The sequence below is a fragment of the Camelus bactrianus genome, chromosome 32, assembly GCF_048773025.1.
Source record: "Camelus bactrianus isolate YW-2024 breed Bactrian camel chromosome 32, ASM4877302v1, whole genome shotgun sequence".
Lineage (NCBI taxonomy): Eukaryota > Metazoa > Chordata > Mammalia > Artiodactyla > Camelidae > Camelus > Camelus bactrianus.
Window position 1 is genome coordinate 11202377 of NC_133570.1, and position 21745 is coordinate 11224121.

General features: G+C 48.6%; 1 protein-coding gene across 1 annotated transcript in view; it reads left to right on the forward strand.

The window, feature by feature from the left end:
- Positions 1–21745, forward strand: part of KSR2 (kinase suppressor of ras 2) — a 356911-nt gene that overhangs the window by 199892 nt on the left and 135274 nt on the right. The window contains exon 5 of the mRNA XM_074356111.1: positions 17678–17862. Within this exon, the coding sequence (XP_074212212.1) occupies positions 17678–17862 (185 nt within the window). The remainder of the gene's footprint in view (positions 1–17677; positions 17863–21745) is intronic.

Here is a 21745-nt window from a genome sequence, read left to right on the forward strand (position 1 = left end):
GTCAGCCAGTGCTTGTTGAGGTGGGGATCTCAAAGGGCCTTTTGTGCGACCGTGTTATCCAACAGGCAAGGAAACAGAGAGACTAACAGATGTGACCCTTCATGAAGCCAGTTGGTGACAAAGATCTCCGGGTCCTCCAGGTCTCCTGACTTCCATGCTACCTTTGCAATCACCCTGTCTCCCCATTTCTTTGGATTCCTCACTTAAAAAAAAATATTTTAAAAAAACTGTAAGAAAGTCACTTTGGCAACATTGAGATTCAGAGCTCCATAAAATCAACCATTATGAAGGGAAGGATTCCGTGGCATTTGGTACCTTCACCATGTTGTGCAACCACCACCTCTGTCTAGTTCCTAAACATTCTCATCACCCTTGAAAGGAAACCTCATACCCATGAAGCAGTCACTCCGCATTCCCCCTCCTGGCAGCCCCTGGCCACCATGAATCCTCTCTGTCTCTGTGGATTTACCTATTCTGGGCATTTCACGTAAGTGGAATCATACACCGTGTGACCATTACTGTCTGTCTTCTTTTACTTAACATAATGTTTTCCAGGTTCATCCACATTGTAAGTCTCCATTCCTTTTCATGGCTGAATAATATTCCATTGCACAGATTATACCATGGTTTGTTTATCCATCCATCCTTGGATGGACATTTGGTTTGTTTTCACTTTTTTAATAATGCTGCTGTGCACATGCTCATACATGTATTTGTCTGAGTGCCTGTTTTTAATTCTTTTAGATACATGTCTAGGAGTAGAGTTGCTGGAGTCTTGGAGTAATGTTATGTTTAACTTTTCGAGGAACCACCAAACTTTTCCCTGACAGCTGCACCATTTTACCCTCCCACCAGCCACGTGAGAGGGTTTCACACCCCCATCCTCGTCAACATTTGTTATTTTCCTTTTAAAAAATATTTAGCCACCCTAGGGGGTGTGAAGTGGCCTCTCACTGTGGTTTTAATTTGCATTTGGCTAATGGCTAGGGATGGTGAGCATCCTTTGTGTATTTTGTTGGCCGTCATTTGTAGATCTTTGGAGAGATACGTATACAAGTCATTTGTCCATTTTATAACTGAGCAGTTTGTCTTTTTGTTCTGTACTCTCTTTGGAGCCACATTCATCATCTCGCCTTCTCTTGAGCCCTCACCAGCCTAACTGTAGCAGCAATACCTTGCAGAGGTGAAGAAACACAGACTTGTAGCCAGCTGGGTCTGGGTGGAGTGCCACGTCTGTGGGCCTTTGGGCAAGCGGCTTCCACTCGCTGTGCCTCAGTTTCCTCATCTGTACAATGGGGACATGCTCCCATACATGTGGGCGCTAAAGATTGGAGATAACACAGGGGACATGTTAATCCCAGTGCCCAGCGTGGGGAGGTCCCCAAGAGACAGTAACTTTTTTATTAGCTTAATTTTTATTCCTGCTCCCTGATTTAATTTGCAGCTCACAGCTTGGCTCACGGCATATACCGTCTTCCTGGATGCTTTCACATCCACAGGAGAGCGGGGATGGACACTGTTGATAGTGATGGAGGCAGCCATCCAGCTTAGGGATTCTGTACCAAGGTAAACAGGGGGCAGGAGGGGGCCTCTGGGAACATCTTGATGTGATGGCTCTGTTTGCACCCAGTGTGGCCTTTGGTGGGCAGCCTTCTGTGTCTGTCAATCGGCCAAACCTCTCTGATACATAATTCAGCATCACATAATTCATCTTGATGCTGACGTCGCACTGAAGGCAGCAGAGCCCAAAGGGCAAGCAAGTTTGCATATTCAGGAGGAAATAGGGAGCTTCTTTAATTTCCCTGGGTGCCCGTGGCATCAGCTGAGGGCCAGTGACCAGTGTCCACCACTTCCATCTTTCTTTGTAGCAGTAAGACTCCAGGTTGTGTCGTTTCCCAAAGACTTAAAGATTGTATTTGACATTGCTCTCCCAATCCACCAGTCGAGACGTCAGTTGCCCTTGAATCCAGGGTACCACAGAACAAAGTGTACAAAAGTGCAGCAATTTTGTTTCTACTTTCAAAATCCACTCACACTGCTTCCCATCTGTCCTCCCATCCCCTCAAAAATACAGCCCGATTCTTTCGAAAGTCACTTTTGTGGCATCATCACCCCATGTTAGTCCCCCCGCCGAAGCACTGTTCCTAATTTTCTAGAGGAGGTTTGCAGATTTTCCTCCAAATCAGAATCTGTTTGCCTGTGTTTGGAAAACACTGGCATTTAGAGATGCGGTTTCCTTGGAGATGGAAACATCTGCCTGCAGATCTGGGGACCTGCCTGACCACAGACCAGCTTTTGTGCCTGGCGGGAGCTGGAGAACAAGTCTCTAGGTGCTGAGCAAAAACCTCGGTCCTGTTTCTGGTTCTCTAAGGCAGCCAAGTGCCACAGAGCGAGACCCCTTTGATGTGGAAATGGGAGAATGAGAACTGATTTTGTTTTTTTTCAAAGGTCACTGCCATTTAATTAACTTGTATGCTGGTAGCAATTAGTTCAAGATATTTAAATGAGTAAGTAACACACAGCTGAATTCCCTTTGTATCTGCTCGTGTCAAGGGCTTAGGGTAATAGTTGACTTGTTAGTTTTCTAGGTAAATAGAAAGAGGCTAGGTTTTATTCATTCTTCCAGCAACTACTTCTTGAGCTCCTGTGTGCCAGGGTCTGCTCTAGACACTAGGGATGTAGTGGTGAGCAAAACTGCCATGACCTCGTCCTCATGGAGTTGGTATTCCAAAACAGGGGTCAGAAAGCACAGTCCGTGGACCAAATCAGGCCACTGCCTGGTTTTGTAAATAAAGTTTTATTGGAACACAGTCTCCTTTCTGTTCTTCCTTCTCTCCCTCCTTCCTCCTTTTAAAAAATCTCTTTTCCTATCTTCTCTCCATTTATTCTCCCCTCCCTCTCTTCCTCTCACCCAACTCCCTTCTTTCCTTCCATCCCTTCCTCCTTCCAAATCACACACACAACACACTTGTGGTAAGCAAGTTCACTGTAAAAGCATCACACACATAGTCAAACGTGGAAGTTCCTCCAGCTCCCTTCCTCCCACTGCCTTTCTTCTGTGACCTTAAATACATCATAAGATCATATAGTAAATATATTCCAATGTTATGCAAATATACCTATACATATTCATGTTATATATATTTACATTTGTCCAGGGGAGATCACATGTTGTTTAGCAGTTAGTTTCCTTCACAAATCAGCATGTCTTAGAGTTTTCCACATCTGCTCGTGGAGAACAGGAGTTGGCAAACCATGGTCCCTGGGCCAACTCCAGCTCCCTGCTTGTTTTTGTAAATAAAGTTTTATTGGGACACATGTGTTTGTTTATGTGCTGCCCAGGATGGCTTTTGTGCCTCATGGGCAGAGTTAAGCACTTGCAATGAAGACCTCATGGCCTGAAAAGTCTTTAATATTTACTATCTTGCCCTTTACGGGAAAAGTGTGTTCATCCTGGCTACAAAGCTACCTCATTCTTTTTAATGACTGCATAGTATTCCAAAGCGTGGATGTGTTTTATTTTATTAAATTGCTCTCTTACTGTGACATCTTTTACTTTGCTCTCTGTACCTACTCCCGTGGGGACCCACTAAAAGACTGTGGGCTTGTCTGATGGGGAGGCTGGTGGAGCCTGAGCCTTCAATGCTGGCAGCAGAAAGAGACTTTGTGACTTATGCAGTTGTGTCCCTGCGGCTGTCCCAAAGAGTGTCTTTTGGTGATAGGTTTCCTTTCTTCTTCTGGCATGTTCCAGCCCTAGTCTGGCCTGGACTCTCAAGCCTTAAAGTCTGGTTCTTGGGGAGCCTGGGCAGATGCTAGCAATGCGGGTGGGAGTTTGTTTCACAGCATCAGCCTGTACCAGACCTGCCAGTAACAGTACAGGACACTGTCATTAAGGTAGAATTACCAGGCAGGGGAGCGTGGAAGTGTATTGGAAAGCTTGTTAAAAATGCAGATGTCTGGGCCCCACCCCTAAGGATTCGAGAGACGTTGAAGTCAAGAGTCCTTAGTCTGACATAGTGGAAAATGGAGCTGGGGGCTTTCTTGAAAAAGAAATTCAGCTTTAGTGGTCTCAAGGATGCATGAGGGGGCTTGGGTTGCAAACAGATGCCATCTCTAGCTGGCTTATGCAGAGAATGAACCTCCATGGGAGATTCCAGGATAACTCCTGGGATCCACTGGAAAGCCCAGAAAGGAGCAGGATCCAGGGTGTCTTGGGGGTTCTAAGGAGCAGGAATGACTTGAAAGGTTTTGGAGGGGGGGAGCTACCAGTAGATAAACCAAGCTTCAACGTTTTTTCTCCCATTATATGTCATGCCACTCAAGATTGATGTTCCCCAGAGAGATTCCAGTGGGTCTGGTTTGGTACCTGGTGACTTGGGGAGGGCAGCATCTGGCTGACACCCTTAGCAAGGTTTTGCACAGAGGAGGAAGAATTCCCGCAAAGGGTCGGGACCGTGGTGAGTGCAGACAGTCATCATCAAATGTCCACTGCAGAGCAGCCCTGCAGGTCAGTGGCTACGATGTTTAAATACCTGAGTTCCGAGCAGGAAGAAATACGTGGACGAACATGTTAAGCTATAATCCCCTGGGGCCCCCACCGTGTTACTTGAACCCCAGTGAACACATTTTGTATCTTGACAAGTCACTGTTGGTTGCAAAAGTTAAAAGTGGATGGAAGGCCTTGGTTTGAAAAACAAAACAAGACAGAACACTGATTTCAGGCAACAATATTCAAACTCCCATGGAAAGAGAGTTTCAGACTTTTTTCTTGGAGTCACCGTAGGATTGTCACGACTGACTTATTGGAAATTCCACTCCGCTGGGATCATCGCAGCCGAGATTTCAGTGCTGTGCTCAGGCTGACTCATTTGCCCCCACAGAAGCAAGGGGCAGACAGAGGGTCTGGGGAGGTTATCCCATTGTATAAATAAGCTTTGAAGCCTCACAGATTCTGACCTGCCCAAGGTCACACTGTAAGTCTCGGGAAGAGGGGGCAGCGTTACAGAATCATCACGGTGAGGATGGATGAGCTTTTAAGGATGATCTGCTCTAAGCCCTCATTTTCCAAGTGGAGAAGCTGAGAGCACGCTGAGGTTAAGCGGCTGGCCTGGAGTAGCCAGCCCGCCCCGGTACTGTCTGCTTCCTTCCCAAGCCCTCAAAAGCTGGCAGATGCTGTCTGTCTCCAGGCTGTGATGGATGCATTTCGTGGATCTCAGAGAACTGCCAGGGTGAAATATGTGCCTTTTTAGGCATGTCTGTAAAGACGCACTCTCAGTTAATTTTTCCCAGGGTAGAGGAAGCTGCTTTGAAAGTGTTTCATAGATGGCCAAATTGTCACAGTTTCCCTGAAGAAACATTTCCTGCTGACCTCCCACTTTGCAGAGAGGAGGCTCTTTGCTGGCTCACAGCCCACCCACCTGGCAGACAATTGTCAATTCTGCCTTTACTTAGGGTGCAGACCTCAGGTGCTTTCATAGGGAGATATCAGGGTGTTAAGAATCGACAAGACAGCATGCTTCTCTGCCCCAAGCAAATTCAGGTCTTAGCGAGGCTGCAGTATATTTCAGAACTGAGAGCACTGGGCTCAGACAGAACTCATTTCAAATCTTGCCTCTGCCTGTTATATGCTGTGTGACCTTGGGTAAGTTGCTTAGCCTCTCTGACCCTCTGTTTCTTCATCTGGAGATGACAGTCCCCATCTTAAAGACTGAAATGAGCTAATGCCTATAAAAGGCTTGGCACAAGGCCAGGCTCATAGTAAGGGCTTCATGAACAGAAGCTGTCACAATTAGAGCCAAGATACCTGGAGCAAAAAGGGACAGAGATCATTTAGCAAATCTCTGCTTTGACAGGAAGGGAAACCAGCCTCAAAGTCCACAGCGACTTGCTAAGTAATGGCAGAGCCAGGTCAGGGACTCAGCCTCCTGCTCCCCCACCCAGTGGTACAATCGCCTCAGGGACACCCTGGACAGGCCACACCACCCCCAGCAGGGTGGGTGTCACAGCTGGGCACAGTGATGCTGTGGAGTTCCCCTTTCACCACCCCTCCCCTCTCTGTCTCCTTTAGGGTTTCTGATTTTAGGGGATGTTTAGTTAAATGGTTCCCTGCCCTGGGGGAAGACAAGAAAAGGAGAAGCCGATACTGACCATCACTTATTGGGCTGACAGAAGCCGGCCCACATCTCACGGGCCCCAGGGAGACGGCAGGAGCAGACCTCTGTACCAATTTATCTTGGAAATTGTCTTTTCTTCAGGCAAGGGGAGGGGGAAGGAAACCTAAAAGAAAACATCCAGCCACATGCCCGTGAACTCTCTGCCCAAAATCAGTCATTCTTTTTAATAATGAGGGCTGTCATGAGCCTTGGTGCAGTCGGAAATGATGGCCTGTGTAAATATTTGGTCTGTAACTGATTTATGGGTTGGGGAACAAAAATATAAGATTAGTTCCTAATCACAGAGATGCAGGCAAATCAGCGGGCCTGGACGCCGACGCAGATCAGGCCTGGAAGGCAGAATTGAGGTTGGCTGTCTGGATGAGATCAGATGGAAGGCAGGAGGCTGGGTTGGGCTGTGCAGTGGGGTTCACCCAGAGAGGGAGCCATGAGCTTCTGAATTATTCTGTGGGGCGGGCCGTGTTATCTGTGCGTCCAGGTCAAGTACCGGCTGAGACCAGCCTTCTGGCGAGATGCCCAGTTTGCATCCCAGGCCAACCCTGAAGTCAACACCCTAGACAACCCCAGGTCTGCACAGGCACCTCTGTAAAACAGTGCGATCAACTCACAGTGGAACTGATTGAGCGATTTGGAATTGGCTTTCAAGTCCGTTAAATCTGTGATCACACCCTGGGCCTTTATTGAGTTGTGACCTGGGTACATTAATTGTTGAGAACCCCAGTTACATTCACTGCAAAACGGGGATCATCGCTGGGCTGACCCCAGATGGGATAATGTGTCTGGAACACAGCATCTGATTGTCTGGCATCTCCCATCACATTGAATTGGCCAGCAAGTCTCGGAAGAGCTGTGTCCCAAATAGCTCCTGTCCCTCCACCTCCATGACCGGGACTTTGGTCCAAGCCACCACCATCTCTTGTCTGGATGCCTCCAACAGCCTCCTCTCTGGATCCCCCCATTCCATTCTTCCTCCCACCGCAGTCAACTCTCTACACGCTGGGCAGAGTGACCTCTTAAGAGCAGAACCATACTTCATTGTCTTCCTCCTTAGACTCTCCAGCAGGCTCCCATTGCTTTCACCATGAAAGTCCCCTCCTTACAGTGGCTGCCTCTTCTCTCCTCCCTCACTGAGACGTGACCTGCCCTGGCCTTGACCGTCCCTCACTGCCTGCTTCCCTCTCCCTCCAGATCTTGGCCAGTCTGGCTTCTCCCTGACATGCAGGTCTCAGCCTAAATGCAGTGTCCCCAGAGAGGCCCTACCACCCAGTCACTACATCACCCAGGTTTTAATTCTCCAGTATTTCCTTATCGTTTCGTCTGTCTGTCTTTATCCCCCACCGGGATACCAGCCCAGGGAGAGCACGGCGCTTCTCTGCTTCCTTCATTGCTAGAGTCCGAGCACCTCGTTGTCCTAGGAATATTTATTGGATTCATGTTTTTCATCAGTGTATATCTTTTATTTTATTTTTGTTTTTGGAGGGGAAGTAATTAGTTTTATTTATTTTGACGGAGGTACTGGGGATCGAACCCTGGACCTTGTGCATTCTAAGTGTGCACTCTACCACTGAGCGACACCCTACCCCTTGTATATCTCTTTTAAAGACACAAATGCATTGTTTTTGCCTATCCCTTCCTTCACTTAATAAATGTTGCTGTTCTCAATATCCCAACACCTACCCAGCTCCATTAAGTGGAATTGCCATAATTTAGTGGACAAGTCCCCTGTGATGTATATTTTAGCTGTTTCCAGTCTTTTGCGAAGCAAAGTTAATTTTACTGTGGGGAGAGGGAGGGTGAAAATCAGACAGGAGAGAGAGATGGGATGGAGCAGATGCTCTGATAGCAGAACCATGATCACCTCACCCTGGAATGCCAGAAACAGGATTGAGTTTAGAGCAGTGATGTTGGAGAGAAGTTCCAGTGATGATGGAAATGTTTTCCATCTTCTCTATCCAATGTGGTAACCACTAGCCGCCCATGAGTTTCCAGTATTGAAATTGTGGCAGTTGAGACTGAAGAACAGAATTTTAAAATTTTATCTCGACTGAATTTATATTTTACATGTGGCTCCGGCTACTGTATGAACAACATGGGTTTAGGCGGAGGGCTTTGTACTTACCACTCAGGGATGTTGCGGATGCCTGACCCTGGGTGACTCAGGCCAGTGTGGCTGGGCTCCAGGGAGAGGAGGGACTGGGAAGGCAGGGTGTTTGTGATTTAGATGCAGAAGGTCAAGAGAGAAGCTGTCACTTGAGGGAAAATAAATCCCAGGCTGGCTCTGGTCTCTTCAGGATCCTTTTTCATGATGAACCTCTGTGGACAGGGAGTCTAAAAGAGGGATTGGCAAACTTTTCCAGTAAAGGGCAAGATAGTAAATATTTTCTCCTCTGTGCTGCAGCTAATGCTGCCCTTGTCAAGCACAGTGTGTTGTGAGCGGCCGTGGCTGGGTTCCAATAAGACTTTATTTACAAGAACAGATTGAGCGTTGGATTTGGCCCAAGGTTGGCCCATTTGTCTGTCAACCCCTGAACTGGGAGAATCTGGCTGGCTCTGCCCAGTTCAAACCAGCAGGCAACTTCCCAGAGAATAAAAGAACAATGTCCCAGGCACACCCCAGGGTTTCTTAGACTTGTGCACCCAGATAGGGTACCAGACACCTTGGATGACCTCTTTCCAGTGAAAGACAGTTTCTGGCGGGCGGGTCACACTCGCATTTGTGATTCCTGCCGCCCTTGGGTGAGACACCCACAGCCCTGCTTTCTGGCCGGAGTTTATCTGCGCTGGTGCGCGCGTGATACAGCTGCCCCGTGGTGCCTAACAGTGCATCGCACTTAAAAGAGTGTCGAATTTGCAACCAAGTGCTTCATCCTGTCTGTGAACTTGGGTTTCCCCAAGTAGAACCGTAGCCCCTCCCCACAGGACGGTTGTGAGGACTGCAGGAGTGCACGTGTGTGAAGGGCTGGTGTCTGGACCATAGTGGCTGCTTGGGGTACCACACATACTGTGCTGCTGACCACAACCTAGGGTTGGATGGTTGGAGGGCTCAGAGCTGCTCATCCTTGACCGAGCCTTTAAGGCCGTGCGGAGAGAAGACCGATAGGGCTGTAAGAGAGTGAAGGCATGGAGAAGCTGAGCGAGACCAGGTTCCAGGTGAGAGGAGACAGGGAAAACAGAGTCAAGGTCACGTGCCTTCACGAAGTAGGAAATTTACTGGCGCAGCTCGGATTCATACCAAGAGGATGGTGCCAGGCCTCCCCTCTTACAGATCCCTTTTATCTCGTGTGATCGTTTCCGCAGCTTGGTGATAGTTCTCTTTGAGAAACGAGGAGAAAGGCTCAGAATGGGGAAGTGAATTGCCTGAGACCACACAGCTGGCAGAAGGGGAGAAGGACCTTAATCCTAGGCTGTTTGACTTTCAGTCCTTGCTGAACGCATTAGTGTACTGTCTGCTGTCCTCATCCACGGAAAACTGACCTTCACACTACAGGGGTCCCTTGGAGATAACTTGGATCACTCTGCAAGAGCCACATTCCCCACAGGCCAGATCCAGTGACCTGGGAGCTGTGTTCCTCCCAAGCCAGATCCTGTGATGGGGCAGACGCAGGCAGCATCCCTTATCTGGTTCCTCAGCAGTTCTGTTTTATCCTTTGGGGAAACTCTGCTTTGGTTCTTGCAAGAATCTCTTCCCCAGTCCGGATCTCTGTGTGGTCGAGGGGAGAAGGCAGCCATGTGGGACTCACTAGAGAACCCTGGAATCCTAACTTCCAGTCCATGAAGAAGTCTGGGTCCAGGATCCAGAGCTTTGGGGAAAACCCCCTCCCCAGTGCTGGACTGGGCTGGTGTCACATGTAGTTGTGGGGGCCTGGGCTCTGGATTGGGACAAACTGAGTTTGAATCCTGGTGCTCTCTGCACTGAGTTTCTTCATCTGTAAAGTGAAACGGCCTGGGAGGCTTGGTGACGGTATTCACTCGTGCATTCATCCAATGTATAATTTTGGAGGACGCTCTGTGTCCAGTGTGTTCCTAGGTCCTGGAGACAACACTGGGGAACCAGACTGAGATGGGGCTCCTGTTCTAGTTGGAGGAGACAGAGAGCACGTGAGTCGATCGGTACACCTCGAGAATAAGAATTTCATCAAGTGACCAGTCCCAAGTCCATGCCCCAGTGACTACCCTGTCAGAAGCAGTGGGTGTTCCTTTTAGTGATAAAATTATTGTGGGACTCCTAAGGAGTCCCTTAGGAAATAACAGGCATTGACGATGAGACCCTCCAGGGGTCCTCGGAAGAACACAGTGGAGGGGGAAGGGGTGCCCTGAACAAGCATTCCCCGCCGAGCCTTTGTCCTGGGTGCCTTTGAGAATCCTGACGTAGCTGCCCCTTCTTCCAGGAAGGCTCACGCCTCCCTAGTCTGGTGTCATCACTCCAGTGATGGGTCAGTGTGGTCCTCAGACCCTCCTGTGCTTCTCCCAAGGCAAGATGTCCTGGGTAAAGAGGAAATCTTTGATCCTCTTAGTGGATACTTATCCACCTTCTCTTGGTTTTGAATCCTGACCTGCTTATGCATGGGAAGGACTTTGCCCATAAGGAGCCTCAGTCTCCGTCTAGAGGAAAAGAAATTTCTTGGTGAGGGACAAATGCAAAAAAAGCTACCTAGCTCAGGTGACAGACACTCTGAGTGCACTATTTCATTAGATCTTCATACAACCTCATGAGAGAGACGCCTTACTAGGCATTTTTACAGGTGAGGACATTGAGGCTCAGAAAGGTCAAGTGACTAGGTGAAGGTCACACAGCCAGACAGGGGGAGAAATATACTTCCTGTATCAATATTATTTTTTATGGCCATGAATTTTTTTCTAATTGTAGTGCAGTACACATAAAATTTACCACTTTAAAATGTACAATTCGATGGCGTTCAGTATATTCATCATCTTGTGCAACTGTCACTTCTATCCAGTTCTAGAATTTTCCATCACCTCGAATGGAAACCAAACCCCAGATCCATTCAACAGTCATTTCCCATCCCCTCTCCTGCCCCCAGCCCTGAGCAACCACTAACCTGCTTCCTGTCTCTCTAGATTTGCTTATTCCAGATACTTCATATAAATGGAATCGAAATATGTGGTTTTTCTCACTTAGCTAATGTTCTTGAGGTTCATCTACAACTATAGTATCAATCAGTACTTCATAATACTGAATGGTATTCCATTGTTTGGAGAGACCATGATTTGTTTATCCATTCATTTGCTGATGGACATTTGGGTTTTTTCCACCTTTTGACTGTTGTGAATAACGCTGCTACAAACACTGTATACAGTTTTTGTTTGAATGCTTGTTCTCAGTTCTTTTAGGCATATATCTAGGAGCAGAATTGCTGGGTCTTATAGTACTTCCATGTTTAACTTGGTGGGGAGCCATCAAACTGTTTTCCACAGTGGCTGCACCATTTTGCATTCCCACCAGCCGTGGACAAGGGTACCAATTTCTCCACATTCTCACCAACACTTATTATTTTCTCATTTCTTCATGACGGCCATCATAGTGGGTGGAAGTGGCATCTCACTGTGGTTTTGATCTGCATTTCCCTAATGAGTAGTAATGCTGAAAATCTTCTCATGTTCAAATGGCTTGTTGGCCATTTGTATATCTTTGGAGAAATGTTGCTTCAAGTTCATTGCCCACTTTTTAACTGGGTTGTTTGTCTTTTTTACTATGAAAAGAAAAACTTTGTAAGGCATCACTTTCAGTCAGAAGTAAATTGCACAATTATTGTTTGATGAATTTGTATTTATCAGTACACCCAGGTGACCACCAACCACCCAATCAAGACAGAGGATGTGTCCAACCCCTAGAAGGATTCTTGGGTTCCCTTCCAGTCAGTAATCTCCCCAAAGAAAATCACTCTTCTGGCCTTTTTCACCATGGATTCATTTTGTCTGTTTTTGAACTTCATGTAAATGGACTCTGATGGACGCATACAGTAAACACTCTTTGTGGCTGGCTTTTTTTTTTTTTTTTTTTTTGCCCAAGTGTCTTTGAAACTCAGCCATATTACTTATCTTCATTGTCATGCAGTAGTCAAATGTATGAGTCTATGACGATGCATTTATCCATCCTATTATTGATGAACATTGAGATTATTCCCCACGTTTGCCCATATGCATGACATTGAAATGAACATTCTCACGCAGGTCATTCTGTGGACAAGGGCATGCGTTCTGGTTGAGCACCTAATACCCTGGGGTGAAACTGTTGGGTCAGAGCGTGTGTTCAGTTTCTTTAGATCCAGTAAGTGGTTTTAATGGTTGAGCCAGTTCACGATCTCACCAGAATTTTACGAGAATCCTGGTTGCTCTCTATCCTTGCCAACACTTGGTGCTGTCACCTCTTTTTTAGCCATTCTGGTGGGACCTGTACTCTCGAATTTACTTTACATTTTTTTTTCAACCAGCATCTCTTTTCCTTCTCCTTTCTTCTTCCTTGCCTCCTCCTTCTTCTTTTTTCTCTTTCTTCTTCTTTTTCTTCCTCTTCCTCCTCTTTTTCTTGTTCCCAGTATATTTTGCATAAGACTGTCTACTGGGAAATAACAGCACAAAATTATGGATTTGATGTGCAAAGTCAGTATTTCAAATATTAACTGTTAAGTTACAAAAATGCAAGTGTGTCTCATCTAAGCACACTGCCTATTCCTCCACACCTGGGGAAAAATGCATCCTATGCTGTTCCACCGACTCATCGGTGCGCCTTTTTTTTTTTTTTTTTTTTTTTGGCCAGGGCCCCTGGTGATTCTTGCCACACTCGGGGCATGCTTGAGCCAGAAATGAGGGTCATTGCCTGTGGCCAAGGAGCAGAGTGGATTCTCAGTAAACAGCCCCTCGCTTTTCCAACCCCACCCCTTCCACAGGCTCTGAGCAGCTGGCCGAGGGGAATCCTTACTCCCCTCACCCACACCTCTTCTCACCCAAGAACTGGTGTTATTCTTTGGTTTTGGAAAGGCTCTTCCCTGGAGGTCTCCACTTGGGTAATCAGATCAGGCCAACTGCAGAGGATTTAAGTGGCCTGATCTGAGAGGGAGGGGCAGCTCACGCAGCCCCGGGTTAGACCAGTGACCACTCTTCCCTGTTTGGGGAGATGGCTACTGGCTTAGCCAGAAGGGGTATATCAGAGTGTATGTTGTATCTGTCCTCCTGCTGCACCTGCGAGGAGCCTGTCTGTCCCCAGCCCTGTCATTTCCTCCCAGTCGGCAGGGCCAGATGCCCCAGGCCCCATTAATGAGACGCTGAGGAATTTGGCCGGTGAAAGCTTTCAAGTTCAAGGGGACATAGCCCCACACTTGAGGAGGCTGAGGGGCCACGTAAGCCAGTGAGTTGGCTTAACTCAAAATCCAGCAAACTTTTGGAAGAGGAGATGGTGCAGAGACTACTTACCAGTTTGGGACGTCCCTTGGCAGCCTCTGTGAGGAAGGCTCTGAGAGGCAGGCTGGCAGATGCGCACGGGTGAAGTGCATTCTGAGTGCAGGCTGTCTGCAGGGCTCGGCAGAGGTGGCCAGGGGCTGGCCAAAGAGGTAAGGTGCGTACCTGCCCTCAAGGAGCCCATAGGTGAGAATTAACTGGGAAGATGCTGACAGACAGTCCTCCTGACTCACAGATCAAAACTGGGTCACAATCCTTTAGACCTCCCCCCAGATGGAGGAGGTCAGATTGTCCCAGCCTGAGCTGGGGCACATGGACTTCTGATCTTGGCTCTGCCACTGAGGGGTGCCTGCTTTGTGTCAGGTGCTGAACATACAGGCACTTCCCTTGTATGTGATGAGGCCCTGGGGGAGACAGACATTCAGGAACCACAAAGTAAATGCAGAATTCACATGGGGAATCTTGAGAAAAAGCAGACAGTGCTGGGAGCGTATGTAGCCTGGAGAGCTGACTGGTTCTGAGAGTTGAGGACAGCGTCTCTAAGGAAGTGATGCCTAAAGGTGAGTAAGTCTTCACTAACAGGCAGGATGGGGAATAGTGTCCCAGGCAGTGGGAACAGCATGTGCAAAGGCCCTGAGGCAGATAAGAACTTGGTGTGGTCAATGACGAGAGAGAAGACCAGAGTCAGAGAGTGACAAGGTGATGGTCCAAGGAGAAGGTAGAGAGAGTGTGTTGATGGTCCTCTGAAACTTTTGTAAGCCACAGAAAGGGAGAACAATAGAAAACCTTTGAAGGTTTTTAAGCAGGGGAATGATATGATACAATGTACAATCTTTAAACTTTTGGCTGCTGGGTGGAAAATACATTATAAAGAAACAAAAGTGGACTGGTATTATTAAGCAATTAAAAGGAATGATTTTTGATACATGCTACACTGTGGATGAACCTCAAAAACATGCTAAGTGAAAGAAGTCAGACACAAAAGTTTACATGTTACATGATTCATTCCATTTATATGAAATACCAGGAACAAGCAAATCCTTAGAGATAGAAAACGTATCAGTCGTGGCCAGGGGCTGGAGGGAAGGGGAATGGAGAGTAACTGCTTCATGGGTGCAGGGTTTCGTTTTGTGAGGAGGAAAATATTTTGGAATTAGATAGAGGTAGTGTTTGCACAGCATTGTGGCTTCTTAATGCTACTGAGTTGTTCACTTTAAAATGGTTACTTCTTTATATTATGTGAATCTTACCCCAATACAAAAAAAAAAAAAAGTGAAGCAAAAGGAAAAATAAGTGGGATTGGGAGAGTTCGATTAAGAGGGAGAAGATGGCTTGGACCAGAACTGTGGGGCTGGAGATGTAAAGTAATGGAAGAGGTAAGAATTCTCAGGGTCCTATTCTATGTAAATTAGGCATCAGGAAGGTGGGAAGACTGGAATGGTTCTTTCCTGTAAACAAGCACATTTTCCTAGGCACAGATTGTGGTCCAGCCCGCCATGTCCGCGAGCCCTGGCTTGCCTGTCCATCCAGAAAGCAGCACATCCATCCAGGGCTAACACAGCTTCAGGGGATGGAGCTGCCCCAGCCAGTGCTTCATGCCACCTCATTTTGCTGTTTTCCCCAGAATCGGCCCCATTTCCAGAAAAGACATTTATGTAATAGAGACCTAATATATCTTGCAAAGATCATGGAGAGGATGTTCTTTTTAATTGCATCTGCGGGATATACTGCAAAATATCCACTACATTTTAGTACAGAGTCACAGTCATCAGACACAGTCATTTGTGTCTGTTTTCCCCTCCGAGCGTGTCTGGGTAATGAGGGCAGATGGTAAAAGTGAATCCTACATCCTGTCCATAAAGACTTCCTTGGTGGGTGGGAAGAGATAAAGGATTTCCTTCCACCTTCTCTGATCAAATAGCCATTCATCCACCCACTTTCTCTTCCTCCTAGTCTCTCTTCCTGCCTTCCTTCTATCCATCTTTCCATCCTGCCCTCCTCTCCTCCTTCATTACATCCATCCATCCGTCATCCTTCCATCCTTCAACCTTTTCACCCTTCCATCCATCCATCCAATCTTTCTTCCACCCATCCTCCCACCTCCTCTTTCCTCTTACCCATCCTTCCATCTTCTCATCCTTTCTGCCCTTCATTCATTCCATCCTTCCACTTTTTCCCCTTTCCCCCATCCATCCACCCATCCATCTTTTTATTCATCCATCCATCCATCCTTTTATCCGCTCATCTGTCCAACTAACATTTATACACACCCCTTCTCTGCTCCATCGGTGGCCATAAGTGAAGGGAACTTGATGCTCTGCAGCATCAAGCTACTGTTACACTTGTGCTGGATTAAACTTGGCTCTCCTTGTATGAGGGATCTGGCCTCACACTTAGTGGCTGGTGCCTCAAGGCTCCCATCTTGTTTTGGAGATAATCGTGGTATCTATCGCCAGAGGGTTCTGCATCCTCTTCATTTGCCAAAGGTAGTGGTGGGTTGAGGATGCTGCTAGCGGTTTCAGGTGGAAAGCATGGCATAGCTTCAATTTTTGGCTCCTTCAAGGTTAATTCCGTGCTATACAGTTACCCAGTTTAACCTGGTCATAGGGACGTTAGTAACAGGTCACCTGAACCCTCATTCTGAGCTGGATCCCATGCCAAGCATCTGATCTCATAGAATTGTCACAGCGTCCTTCTTAAACGGGTGCTGTGATTTTCCCCGTTGTCCAGGCTGAGGAAACTGAGGCACGAAGAGGTGTGCTCACTTTCCTGACACAACAGTCAGGACTCGAGCTCCCGTCTCCCCAACCCTAAAGCCTGTGAGTTTAACTCCTACCTTACACTCCCTCGGTGCAGTCGCTTCTTTGCATCTCCACCACTGGACGCTCACGTGGAATGAAATGCCACCCCTGCCCCCCTCCCTTCTCCAGCCACTGGGAGGGTGAGCCAGCCATCGTGTGCTGCTGTAACAGGAGGCAACTTCCCGGGCCTTGCTGCAGACCCCTGGGGAGATAATGAGCAGGACTGCCAGCGAGGGGGCGACTCCGCAGGCATGCTCGAACTCCTTAAAGCCAAGGAGCGGCAGGCCTGCTGGAGAGGCTGACTTTTAGGCTGCTTGTGTGGGAGGCTTCTAGTCTTAAATGAACACACCTTCCTGGGCGCTCCATCCCGAACCGGTGAAAATTTGCGAGGCCGGTTCGCTTTGGCCACAAGAGGGCGCCCAACTCACGCCCAGAACTGAATGGGGCATTGGGGGAAGAGGGTAAGGAGAGTCCTGAGGTTAATTTTGGATGGAGTTTTAAACCAAACTCTCCTAAACCAATCACCTAAACTCCTTGGGAAGGGGAGAAATGTTTCAAAACCAGTTCTAGAAGTATATTCTATTTGGCAGGTGCTGAGCTAAGGGATGAGAGCTCCAAAGACAAAAACCACAGATTCCTACCCTTAAGTTGCTCACAGTCAGGTGTGGAAGACGGTGAATTAGAACGCAGTGTGATTAGTGCCAGTCTTAATCCAGACTGATCATGTAGTGAGTCTAATGAGCACCTGCTGTGTGCCAGGCTCTGTGCTAGTTGCCAAAGACAGAGAAATGAACAATATGAGTCATTGCTATCAAAGACTCAGTCCATGTGGGAGACAAAATTTAAAAGAACAAATTTGGGGAAAATAGGGACGTGCAGCCACAGATATAGATATAGATACAGATATAGATATAGATATATGACTTTATTTTAGGGTAATGGCGGAGGAACACCCAACCCACGCTAGAAGGGAAGAGGGAGTATCAGGGAAGGCTTCCTGGAGGAGGGAACGCCAGAGTCAGAGTTATACAAGACAGATGGGGATTGACCAGGCAAAGAACGGGAGGGTCTTCCAGGTGATGTGGAAGCATAAGCTAAGAGTTGAAGGTGAGAAGCCGCACAGAAAATGTGTTTGGAGCCCAGTGGGAAGGAGCCAGGGAGAGAGGCAGGGCCAGATGGAGGCGGGGGTGGGGGTATTGGGCGCCACGTTGAGGAGATTGGGTCCCCCTGCTCTCACTTTGTGTGCGTAGGGATACATTGCCCTCTCCTCTTTTTCTGTCTCGCTTTCAGAGCCAAGAAGAAAAGCAAGCCCTTGAACCTCAAGATCCACAGCAGCGTGGGCAGCTGTGAGAACATCCCCTCCCAGCAGCGCTCCCCGCTGCTGTCCGAACGCTCCCTGCGCTCCTTCTTCGTGGGACACGCGCCCTTCCTGCCCTCCACCCCTCCCGTCCACACCGAGGCCAACTTCTCCGCAAGTAAGTCACCGAATCCGAGTCGGCAAGCGGGCTACTGCGCCCGCTGTCCTCTGCGCCGGGTGCACGCCCTCTTCTTTTCCTTTTCGTGAAAATGCGCGAGACGCACACGCCTCACCCGCCGCCTCCCACCCGCGCCGCTCGCGCCCCCTGGGATGGTTTCGAGGAGAAGGGGGCGTCACTGGGAGGCCGACTGGCTGTTGTCATTGGTCCCGGGTGCCTCCTCTTTTGCCTGCAGGTGTGTAGGGGTGACAGCGGGAAGCAAGCGGGCAGGGCATTAAAGGAAACGTCTGCCTTTCCTCTCCTCTGCTTCTCAGCTGCCCGGTCACAGGATTCTTCCTGGCCGCTGTGCGTAGGGCATCTATGATTAAATTTTGTCATTCTCTCCCTCACGCGGGTCAACGCGTATAACCTTTACATCTCAAAGATGTATTGGGGTTCAGACTGGGCCGAGCGTGGCGTGGGGTAGCTTACATCCTGCTCCCATGAATTCTGCAGCAGGCAAAGTGGTTACCGCTGGGAGGGGAAAGGGAACTTTCTGGTGATCAAGGGCTGAGGTCTTCAGAACGCATTTAATCTTCTCTGCCCGGAGGCTCGTTTTGCTGATCAATCACAGATGTGGTCAGAGGGGAGCCCCTGAAAAAAGCCCAAGCAGCCCGCCAGCCAAGACAAGAACTTTTATTGACCGGGACCTCAAAGAGGAGGGGATACTAGAATGTGTGGGAAATAACCCCTTGCCTTTAATACAGCCAGACGGTGTCCACGTGCTGCTGCTCTGATGAATAAGTGATGTCTCCCGAGCACCATTACGTGCTAATCACCCATATGCGTGATCTCCATTAGTTCTTGCAACAGTCACTTGTACAGATGTATTATTCCCATTGTATAGATGAGGAAACTGAGGCCCACGGACATCAAAGACCTTGTTGAAAATCACACCACTATTGAGAAGCTGAGTCAGGATTTGAACTGATTCTTTCTAACTCCAGAGTGTACAAGCTTAACTATCATGCGTGATTTGACTTGATGAGACTCCTCAAAGAGCAAGCAAGATGCCTTTCTCTAAACATGAGGTTCTATCCTTTAACTTTATATAAGGGGTTTTCAGCTTTTGGTGGGGGGGGCATGGACCTTTTAAGAACTGGATGAAATCTGTTCATTCTTTCCCCTGGAAAATTGCACATGGAACGTCCAACACAAATGTCCAGTGTCCGGACTGTTGGGTTCAGAAGCTCTGCCTTCGCCCAGCTGGCTGGTCGGCCTGGGGCAGAACCATGAACTCAGCTTACAGTCCGCAAATGTGTCTCATGCACCCACTGCAGGAATCAGTGGAGGATCTGGTACCCCGTGGACGTCAGTTAGGAGATGTTCCAGAGCCTGGCTTATCTCAGCACGCAGAGATCAAGCAAGCTAAAATAGCCCCCATGACACACGTCAACACCAGAAGGCCAATTTATCAATTTGTCAAGAGAAATCACTGTCAGAGAGACGAGAAACGCTCTGTGATGGTGGGTGGGCCTGTGTGGCAGTCAGAGGGCTGCGTGGTGAGCCTGGATGAGGAAGAGGGGTGATGACATAGCCAGCGTGTAATAGTGGCAGGGTGGGGCAGGGTGTCGTGGCCCTGGAGGGAGACACCTGGGTTCCCATCCCAGCTCTGTGACTCTTGAGCTGTGTGCTAACCTCAAGCAAGTTCAGAGCCTCTCTGAGCCTCAGTTTCCTTATCTGTAAAATGGGGATAACGAGAGCTTCACTTCACAGATGGGTGTGAGGATTAGGTAGACTCATGCGAGTCAAGGTGTCTGCCCAGTGCTTGGCACACAGTAAGTGCTTAATTAATGGTAGCTGTTGTTCTGATGTTTATCAGCTCCTTATCCTGGTAGTATTTCCATCCTCTGGCTCCATGATTAATTTTGAAGCTGTGCCTAACAGCCTCTCAGTTCCCCTTCCCTTTCCCATAACTCCCTCATGGCCCTAAGAGTGCTTGGAATTTACCTTGGCATGACACTGGGCAGCAGCCGCTGGTAGCCATCTGTCTTTGAGCATCTCCATCCTATGAGTGAATGTTACCATGGCCACCTCTGAGGGTTTGACCATGGCTCTGCACTTCATTCTGGCCAGAGTAGACACATCTCCAGTTTGCTTGAAAAAAAACACAAATTTGCACATTTCCACCCCTGCTTCTGCCAGAGTTTTGCAAGGATTCATCATGGCTCCGCACTTTTCATGCCTGCCCCCGTCTCCATCTGAGAGGAGAGCCTTCCCTGCTTGCCGGTTGGCAGGAGCGAAGTACTTAATTCACATCAGGGTCGACACTAAGGGGCCCTAGAAGCACAGCTGCCTCTCTGGACCATCCTGGTCCTTGTAATGCAAAGAGGCCACCCTGATCTCCAGGGAAGGAAAAAGATAGCATTGATTCTCCCAGGAGAACAAGCGTGTAACCCAAACGGTAGCTTGAACCCTACGGTCCAGTTCCGTGTTTGTTGATCCTAACAAATACGGGAAACAGGCAGCCTGGTGGAACTGACTCCAGATCGGGAAATGAGAAGCTCTCTGCTGGCATCTCAGTGATGTCACCGTTTGCCTGTGCGACTTGTCCCTACCAGGCGTGTCAGTAGCATTGTCACAGTTAAGGCTCACCTCAACCTTTGAGGCCGACATGATTATCCCCATGTTACAGATAAGGAAACTGAGGCTCAGAAAGGCAAGTGATCTTGCCCACGGGGCAGGTTTTGAATCCAGATGCAACTCCAATGTGCATCTCGTCTTTCCTTCTCTAACTGGGTCTCCGTTTCCCCAGCTGTACAATAAGAGACTCCCTGAAGTTTCATTCCAGAGCTTAGAAACTCTCAGGCTTACTCAGTGTGTATGCCAAGAGGCTTTTCCTAGGCAAATCTTTTGACTCAGAATGCCGATTTTGGAGACTCTGGGCCGGGGCTGTTGGGAGAACACTGCTGCCAGCGCCAGGTCCCCCCTTGCTTCTAACTGTGCAGTCCTCATGCCATGCTGAGTTTCAGAAGAGAACTTCCTGCCTCTGGACCCCTAGGCCAGCTTTCCTCCCATGACCCCGCCGAGGGAGCCTCTGAGGCTGTCCCTGCCAGGCTGAGTCTGTCTGCCCGTTCATCACTGTCAGCTCTGTCCGTGGCTTCGGTGTGTGAAGCGTGGTGATTCCGCCTCTTGTTACCCCTGATGGTAATAATGCCTGGGGACAGCGTGAGGCAGATTCTGGCTGCACAGTGGCCAAGACTTGGACTCTCAGGGTTCCTCACCACCTCAGATGGGCTTCAAGAAGGACTTGGGCAAATCACCCGAATTCCCTGGTCTGGGGGTGATTAGCGGTGGGGAGGAAGCAGACGGAGCTCTGGCTTATGAGGAATCTGTCTTTAAGGTTAGCCGTGGACAGTACACAAGGTATCAGACTCTGCTGCTCAGAGTGGAAGGTGCTGACTCAGGCGTGAGCCTGCTTCCCAGAGAAGCAGAGAACCCTGGGCTCGCCTCCTGGTCCTCGCTGTGTTGAGCCCACGCTGCGTTCATGTGCGCCGTGTTGTCCCTGTGGTGTCAGTTGGGATGCCCTCCACCCATGGACCATTTTTGATCCAATAAGGTGTGTGCCTGTGGCTCCTTGGAGGGCATCTCTCATCCCAGCTGACTTAGCTCAGGTGGCCTCTGTGATCCTAAAGTCTTCTTCAGAATGAAAAAAACACCACCTACCTGGGAGGAGTAATTATCCATCATCATTCATTACCGGCTGGCGGAAGTGATTTCGGGTTTATAGCAACTAAGTGGTGGCTGACACATCATTGGGCAAGTCACCGGACCCCCGTGGGTCTGTATCTATCCGGCAAAGATGTAGTGAGGACAAAAACGAGGAAATCATGTAGATTTCCTA